The following is a 9516-nucleotide window of genomic DNA, read 5'->3' on the forward strand; positions in this document are numbered from 1 at the left end:
CCTTGAAACCCCAGATCTGGAAGCTATACTCGATTCGGAGCTTATCGTCCCTGATACGCCGGAGACCATGCTCGATTCGGAGCTTATCGTCCCTGATACGCCGGGTTATGAGAGTCCCGACTCCACTGTGGTACCTGAAACTCCACGGGTGAAGAGGCGGCGGCGTCCTGTTGAGGAAGAGGAGTGGTTCAAGGAGTTCCTCCTGATTCTCTTGCCCGGCATGAAAGATCTCCTCTAATATTGTGAGTTTTGTAAGAATCACCCCCTATCTAGGGTTCGGAGATTCTGACTTGGTCTGTATTTAGGGTTACAGTATTTTTTTGTGTTGATTTAGCCACCCCCTTTTGGGTTAGGAGGCTTAATCTTGCCCTATATGCTGGAATTAGTAATGTTTGACTGATGGTCGCTCTGGAATTTATTGTTGGTTGCTGGAATTTGTGCATTCTACTGCTATATGCTGAAATTCCTGATGTTTGGCTGATTAATCCAATTGTGGTGCTTATTTGTATGCTGAATGGCTCTGAGGGATGTTTATGATGGTTTATTGTTGCTATACTTGCTGCAATTTGTTGTTGGGTGGTGCTGTGGTGAATTGTGGTGCTTATATTGTGTGAAAAGCCACCCCTTGATTAGGTTTGGAGGCTTTTATTGGTTCCCTATGCTGAAAATTTTCTGAGGGATGTTTATGATGGTTTATTGTTGCTATACTTGCTGCAATTTGTTGTTGGGTGGTGCTGTGGTGAATTGTGGTGCTTATATTGTGTGAAAAGCCACCCCTTGATTAGGTTTGGAGGCTTGTGTCCATTCCCTATGATGAAATTTTTCTGAGGGTCTTATAGCATCATCCTGCATTTGTGCATCACATTAGGTTTGCACTATTTCTATACACCAAAAAAACAATAACATCAGACCCTAACCCAAAAAATAATAGGGGCTGACCAACACACCAAAAAAATCAGACTACCCTATTCCATAAACACTATGGCCTGACCAGCACACCAAAAAGATCAGTCCACCCTATTTCATAACCATCACTTTGGCTTACTTAGAAGCCAAATGCATTTGACAGAGGGCCAATATCATACATTGACCCATCATTGTTCTCTGGCATTTGTAAGTAATGCAGCACCTCTCTCACAAGATCCTCCTCCACTTCCAGCACTTTAGGCTATCCAACAGTTCTTTGTAGCCTATCCTTGTTGATGTGAGGAACTTTGTAGCCATTTCCACCCCTGCACTGTAGGATTTCAGTGAGGCAAGCCTGCAAGCTTAGGAAAAATTTATTGAGAGTTTGTGGTGAAAGCTCTGCAAAAGAGCTATACACATTCCCCACAAGTTCATCCGCAGTGCTGCATGGTTTCTCATACTACAGTGACTGAATTGCTCTAAAAAATCCCAAGTCTAAGATGTTACTGTCAGGGGAATTAGGTGGTTGACAAATCAGTTGGATTTTAAATCCATCTGAGTTGGCAAAAGCCTGAAATTCTGGATCCATAGCTGTTATGTGTGGGGTTGCATTATCTTGCTGAATGTAGATGTCTTTGCTTGCCCAAATTGGCCACTTGGCCTTAATTGCAGGTATAAACTAGCATGAATAACAATAACATAGCTAAATGATGATCTTTGTTGAGTTTTTAAGATCTGATAGAATGGAAAAAGTTGCATACCTTGTTGATAAGGCAGTCTCTCATCACTTCCTTTGTGACTGAATGTAATGGCTTGGTTTCCATGGTCCCTCTGGGCCTGTTCTTTGACTTCCTCTATGCTGGCAGTACTTCAGTGAAGGGAAATATTCCCACCTTACCATCATAAGTTGCCTGCCCATCCATACCAAAATGTGGTCTACTGACAGCACACATAAACATAACTTTGGTGATGAATCTCTTGGATTTGCATGATCTATATGGATCATCCTCATCCGGCAAGAGGTAGTACCTGTCTGATGCCTTGGTCATATAGAACCATTTTTCATCTATATGCACTACATTTTGCATGCTCTGATATTGAACTCTACCTTGAGTAATTTGTGGCTGAAGTTGACTAAGACTCCATCTAACTCTTGCTAGCTTATTCATATTGGTGAGGGCAGGTTTGATTGCATTCGTATGTGGCCTTAATTTACCTTGCTTCACCCATACACCTACTGTACTCTTGCTAACATTCAATTTTACAGCCATTGTTCTCAATGAAGCTCTCTCAAGAATAGATAAGTTTCTAACCTTTTCTTCATCAAGTTGTAATATGTTAGCATGTGTGTATCCTTTAATCTTTCCTTCCATGCTTGCAGGTTCTCCCCTTTGCATCTGCTCCTTGGCTGCCTTCCATAGCCTGTACACGATCTTCCTACTGACCTCAAATGTCTCTGCTGCCTCCATTACAGCCCCTCTTGCAAGTACTCCATCATGGCTGTGCTTGAGTAGAAACTGCACCACATTGTTCTTGATGTTGCTGTTCAAGTGTTTGGTTTGCCTCTGCCCATTATCCATCCCTATGATGAAATTTCTCTGAGGGATTTAAATTTACATGAACTAAGGGAGTTTTTTTTTGAGTTTCTCAGATTTTGGGGTTGGTAAGAGTGTCTTAAATGAGTGTAGGTGGTGTATTTATAGCTGATGTTTGGAGTTGTACTTTTTGGAATTTAAATTTCCCTCAAACTTTTTGTAGAGGGAAATTTGAACATTTCAGTTCCCTCCTTGTATTTTTAGCACTTTTGGAAGTGTATTTTGAACAGATTTGAAATGAATGTGATGAATTAGCATTTGAAAGCATTTTGTTAATGTTTGTGTAATTTTTAAATTCAGTTTTTCTTTCTTTCTTTCTGTCCGTGAAACTCAAGACATAAAAACTCCAAAAAAAAATTTGGCAGCTTCTTTAGTTTTGGTAGAATAAGCCAAATTTGGCACCTTCATCTCATACCAATAAAACTTCCAACATGGAAGAAAATATTTTAACACAATTGAGGTGGGTCCCAAATTCCACTATCACACACCATTTATTACACACTCCAAAACTTTCTTAAAACCCGTGCCTTGGAGAAATGGGACTACTATTGCTGGACGGAGGGAGTATCTACTAAGCACAGAGACAACATAAGCAATATCAGGTCTATTACTGACCATTAAGTACATCTTTTTCATGGCAGCAATATCAACATTAGACTTGGGACAAAGATCTTTACTCATTAAAAAAATGTGCAGCTAAAGGAACAGAAGCAGTTTTAGCAGCAACCATATTTTGAAGAATCTTGTGCACTTAAGGTTCTTGGTGAAGCACCAGGATAGACTTCTTTCTATCCCTGAAAATATTGATCCCTAATATTTTCTGAGCATCACCCAAGTCCTTCATATCAAAGTTCACACACAGAGCAGTTTGCACAGACTTAATAGACTTTAAACATGGTCCCGTGATCAGCAGATCATCCACATAAAGCAATAGAAACACAAGAACATCTAAGGTGCTCCTAACAAAGCCTAAGTTCTGCATACAAGTGTTAAATTTGATGTTCCACTATCTAGGAGATTGCTTCAAACCATATAAAGCCTTTTTCAACAAGGCGAGAAGAAGTAATTTTATCGCATTGGTGTTTGCTTGTGCATTTATAAGATGTTTTTCAAACATTTAAATGTATAAGAAGCAAACAAGTCTGATTCTTCTGCATAGTAGACTGATCGTGAACGATGTTCAAAAAAGGTGATGCAGTCGGTCCTTTGTAGAAGAGAAACAGAATTTCACAACCTAGATAGGCTTTGGCTACCTATCGTAAAAGGTTGCAATGTCAGTCCGCATGTTTCCTTACCTTAGGAAACAAACGACACTGGTGTGGTATAACACTGAAGGATCTAACAGTTGAGATAAGTCTTTCTTGCTATTTACTGAAAGACGAGGTCTCGGTGATTGTTATTTCTTAATCATTGTTGATATAACATTGACCATACGATGTTGATTATGCACTACTTTGATTTATCAAATGGTGCAGATTTTTCGCAATCCAAGAATCCTGATATCTTGGGTAGTGGTGATCAATGTCTAGAGGTGCTAGTATTGTTATTGCAATGAATTGTGTGTTGTGTGAGTCCAGTTTGATAATATCCTCAAGAGGTGTTCGAAAAAGGTTTTATTATTCAGAAACTCAACCGGTTGGAATTTATTCCAGAATAATAAATAAAGGTTTTGAACTAGACAACTCTTGAAAAAATATATTAATTAATTAAAGTCAAATAGCAGCCTTAAATTAATTAATGGATATTGATAAGTCGTATTCTAAGACTTGGTTACTGGTCAGTATGTCGTGATTTGCATGTATTATCTGCAAAATAGTTGTTTAAGTGTGCAGGATAAAGGGGTCCTTGTCAGTGGGAGATGGTTCGGAAGACGCAAGTGAAAAGAGCGCTAGAAGGGTGCAATACATACCAGGATGCATGCCAGAGAAAAGGCTCGAGATGGAGAAGAAGGATAGCTGGGATGATCAACCATAAACAAGGGCAGAAAAGTCAATTCGCGAAGGAAGTCTACCCTAAAAGCAAGGGCAAGCCTCCCTATAAAAGAAGCCACTTGGAGAGAGAGAAAGAGTTCCGAGTTCGAAAGTTCAACCACTATACTTAGTTAGAATTCTCTCTCGAAGATCAGTTCCTTCAGCATTATCCACATTCTTCTCGTTCCTCGCCACAACCATGGTCACCTGAAGTCCAGACGTAAATCGAAGAGTCATCATCCACCGTTCCAGCCAGTCTGTTTCATAGCAGTAGCAGTTTCATCGCCTGGAGTGGCATAAACAATCTTTAATAGTTTTCCTAGTTTAATTTTTACTAACTTTCTTCGTTGGATCTGTTGCAAACTTAAATCTTGTTGCCTTTTGAAGTATTTCGTTAAGATCCAAACGTTTCAATTATGAAGTTTGTTTATTGCATCTCTCATTGGTTTGAATCTGCTTCATTCTGCCTAGGGAAGTTAGATCTAGTTATCGCTTTCATTTTCAAAGTGTTTGCGCAAGTTTCCGCTTGAGTAGGCTAAATCTGGAGTTGTTAATCGAAATTTCAAGTTTCATGTTTCAATTTAAGTTTTCATGGATGAGTTTCTTATTGCGCATTGTCATTACCACCTTGCATGTTAGCCAGTAGGAGTAATCTGCAGTTTTAGCCATTAATCTTTAAGTTTAAGCCTTTTGATGGATCTTGTGTTTGAAGTTGAGAATCTGTGTTCATCCATGGAGTTTGTGTTCATGTAATTTCTGTTGATACTTGTTGAGGAAGAAAACATCACAATCCACTTTTGCTTTGGACTACTTTTGCTTTTTAGTTACTTTTTACTTTTGTCCTTTACTTTAAGTTTGTACCCTCCAAACCTGTCAGAGTTGCCACCCAGCCACCAAATATAACCTGCTGTTCTATATTTCCTCATTTAGTAACTGTCTACTTTCCACATGTCTCTGAGATATATTGTCCTCTATTTTCACGAACACACCCACATGCCAGTCACTTTCACGCCCACTATTCAGTAGAGTACCATCTTTAATTTCCGTCTAGGTAGAATCTCAACCCAAAGCGTGGTAGCTAACCAAACCTCTCAGATTTACCGCAATTATCCGAACGTGTCCATCTCTGTGGGATTCGACCCTTACCTCCACTATACTAGCCAGTAGAAGTGAGTTGAGGAATTTATTTGATACCAGGTTCCGGTCGTCGTGCCAACGACTCAACTAGGTTGGGATTTTTATCCTGATTAGTTGGACGCACCCTGAATTTAATAAACACAACACCGAAAACCTGAGACCATCAGATATTTATACCTTAAACACGAGAAATAAAAAATTAAAAAGGTAAAGCCCGGATTACTCGTAATTTGGGCTTGTATTAAATTGGGGCTCAATTTAATTAGTAAAAGTCCAACAGGTTTGACCAAAGTCCGACCTCCATGGATCCCTAATCTGGCCCATCATAACTCTATATATAAAGGAGATTAGGGAGAAGACAAATTAATTAATTCATTTTAATTGTTCCTCTCTCCAGATTGAACGTGATTTTTTTCAGTTCTCTGCAGAACTGGAATTTTGTCTTCTTCTCTAATTAAGTCCTTTTGATTCTGACAAGCTTTGCCCACCCAAAGGTCAGTCCCGGCGCAAGCGCCGACGAATCGCACATCTCATGTGTTCGAATAGTTCAAGTTCTATGATTCGAATGTTCTTGAGTTCATCATGCATATAAAAAAACAAGAACATGCTTCGAAATCAAATAACACATGCATACATGAAATTCGCGAAATTTAAATCCAAATAATCAGAGCCAAAGACTGGCTCTGAAACCAATTGATGGAACTGGCAGCGGAAGCGGTGTTGCATGGATTAACATAATTTAACAATTATTAATCACACCAATAAATCACATAATAATCAGATCTATTTAGCAGATTATTTAGACAAAATCTATTCGCGTAATTCTTACATGTATCATGCTCATAACTTGAATTAATCATGCTTTAAGAATATTGAAACCTAAAACATGCTTTTCTACGGACCAGAAAAATACCTTATTAATTCTCCAAAGAATTGAAGATGGCTAGCTGCTTCTCCACGTGACGCTTTGAATACTAAACCACAAATCTTCTCTCTGGTTCCCGAACTGTACTCCGATATCAGTGTGGGCTGATCTCACCAGAATACTAGGACTTAAATAAAGAAGACAGAAGAAATACTTTTGGGAATAGGAGTAGAATTCGAAATTCTCTTCAGCTAGAGGGAGTCGAAATTTTCGAAAATTTTAAGTATAAAATTGTGATCATTCTGTCTCCTTTATTCTCCTATTTATATTAAGTTCCTTTTGGGCCCAGACAGGGATCTATGGAAGGTTTTGGATATGGGCTCATCCAATTTACTTTTTACTAATTAAATTGAACCCACAATTTAATATAAGTTATAATTGGAATATTACGAGCAACCACTACAGAAGTAATATTGAACTCTCCCCATCCAAATCCGAAATTATAAGTAATCCGGGTTTCCTGTTTAACTTTCATTTCCCGCGCTTAAGATAAAAATGTCCATTAATTAATTAATATCTGCTATGGACTTAATTAATTAACTTCTTATTAATTCCAAGAGTGGACTTAGCATGAAACGCTCATTTATTATTCATAGAGTAATCAAACTCCAACTAGCTAGGTTCCGAATAATAAAACCTTGTTTCGCGCTCCTCTTGAGGACATTATCAAACGAGACTCAGCTCGCGCACGATTCAATATAATAGCAATCCTAGCACCGCTAGATATTGATCACCACTACCCAATATATCAGGATCATTGGGTTACGAAAAACCCGCACCATTTGATAAGTCAAAGTAATGCATAATCAATACCGTATGCTCAATGCTAACCTACATTGATTAAGAAACAAATATTTATCAAGACCTCGCCTTTCAGTAGATAGCATAAGTACAAGTCTTGCTGTTAGATCCGTTCAGTGCTATACCACACCAATGTCATCTTATTTCAGTAAGGCTTAGAAATATGCAGACTGACATTGCAACCTTTCTCGATGGATAGTCAAATTCCAACTAGGTTGTGAAATTCATCTTTTTCTTTGTTTAGAACTGACCGTGTTACCTTAAAGTGGACGCCGCCCACAACCGGTGTACTAAAACAAAGACTTAGACTTTGTTAAGTTAACTTATACATTTAAACATGCATTAACATCCATTAAATGTAAAACATAACAACATTATGACAAAAATAATCTGTTTTATTCATTGGAAAATAAAATAAGAGTTTTATAGTATTCAATCACTCGAAACGTGATTTTTAGTATACAAACTCTAACAGTCTTTTGCTTCAAAATGCTAAAAAAATCATTTTTACCATTGAAGGGAGTAATCCCAACAACTGGAGCAGCCATTTGAAAACAAAAGGATTTTTGCAACACACATAGGAAAAAGAAAAGAAACACACTTAAGGCACAACACAGAACCCTGCACACACAATTGGTGAGCTTAAAAGCCACAGAGACACAGAGACTTACCAAGAAATCAAAGATTGTAGGGATTTGCTAAACTAGGACTCCACAGATGCAAGTAATCAGTCAAGATCACACAAGCATGCACACACAGATGGTTAGCCCAAAATGTGTCCAAGAATGTACACAGTTCAAATACAGAGATCCTCCCTATCTGTCACGAGTACCCTGGCTAGAGGATTTCCCAGTTCACAAGCACTCACTGAATGAGGGCGCAGGGGGTTACTCTAGGCAGTTTGGAACAGCACTTGGTGGATGGGTAATTTTCTCTTACAAGTAGTACAACTTCCAGAACACACTAAATGCCAACACTTAAAACACACCAAAGCACACCACAGCGAAAGAATAGAAAGCAGTAAGGCACCTTGGAAAGCAGTAAATCCTAGAAGACCTATACAAGAAAACAAGAGCAGATAGCCTAAAGACGCGGCAAGCGACAACTACCAGCAACAACTGCCCACCCCTAAACTAGAAAGCAGTAAGAGTTTTAGAGATTAGCCAATTTTCCATAGCGAATATCCTTCATTAATGAATATTCGTCTTACCTCAGGGCCTATACCGGAGGCCGAGCTTTACTCTGAAGAGCAAAACTCCTTAATTTTGCGACACGGCGGGCCCAAGTGATCCCCCCGTGGCTCTGATACCACTATAGGGATCAGATCACTCGGGATTCACTAATTACCGAAACCTCTTTATTAGGATTGGTCCGAGATGGCTAATCTCGGAGTTACAAGCCAAGGTACAATTGGAATTACAAGACTACACAATCTAACAAATGCTACAAGTTATAGATGGAACCCTAGCTCTAGTCCACACACTTGACCGCATCTGGACTCATGGCTATTCCTCTGGAACTTAACCTGCACACTAAGTAGATTGATTAATAACACAAGAAATCAGATCCTAAGGGATCTAAACCAAGAGAGTAATTCAAGCACAAGTGAGGAAACCGAGGGACTATGGCTCACGTCGCACAAGCAACTGCATAGGGCCAAGAACCTCCTCTATCTTCACCAACAAGTCACAAGGGAACACTGCGAGACAAACCAGACCCCAAACCCTAGGAGTCTACAGATTGCTACTTCGCACCGGCCACCTCTCACACGATGTTCAGTCACAACTCAGAACCATCTCTGAAAGAACTAGTGGTCACAGATCTCTCAACTCACAAGGAATCGCCCGAAGATCTTCACCCAAACGCCAGATTCAAACTCAACCGTTCAATCTATGGCTAACCGATCTATCAACACAGAATTTGAAGGATCTACACTCTTCGCTCACTTAACCAGAGATAAGAAGTTACCGGAGATGAAGATCGGCGAAGATCAGAGATGAGAGAGAGATAAAATTCAAGAGAGAAGGAGGAGCGCAAGCGTCTGACAGAGAGAGAGTGAATAGGATAGATTGGAATGAGAGAAGTCTCAAGACTTATCTCACACAACAAACACAGCTCCAGGTCCAACGGCTTAGGAGCACGATCCTCGTGGAGTTGCCACGCAGCAGCAATCGGTTCCTCC

At 39.4% G+C, this 9516-nt stretch overlaps 1 protein-coding gene across 1 annotated transcript; it reads right to left on the reverse strand.

The window, feature by feature from the left end:
* Window positions 1–1760: 1760 nt before the first annotated feature.
* LOC125194896 (uncharacterized) lies at window positions 1761–2486 on the reverse strand. The gene has a single exon (XM_048093111.2). The coding sequence runs from the start codon at window positions 2484–2486 to the stop codon at window positions 1761–1763; it is 726 nt and encodes a 241-aa protein (XP_047949068.2).
* Window positions 2487–9516: the final 7030 nt, after the last annotated feature.

Source organism: Salvia hispanica, chromosome 4 (assembly GCF_029641045.1).
Source record: "Salvia hispanica isolate PSC_SH4W2 chromosome 4, Shi_PSC_v1, whole genome shotgun sequence".
Taxonomy (NCBI): domain Eukaryota; kingdom Viridiplantae; phylum Streptophyta; class Magnoliopsida; order Lamiales; family Lamiaceae; genus Salvia; species Salvia hispanica.

Coding starts and splice junctions, on each gene's coding strand:
- LOC125194896 (XM_048093111.2), bottom strand. CDS start 2,486: ATGGATAATGGGCAGAGGCAAACCAAACACTTGAACAGCAACATCAAG.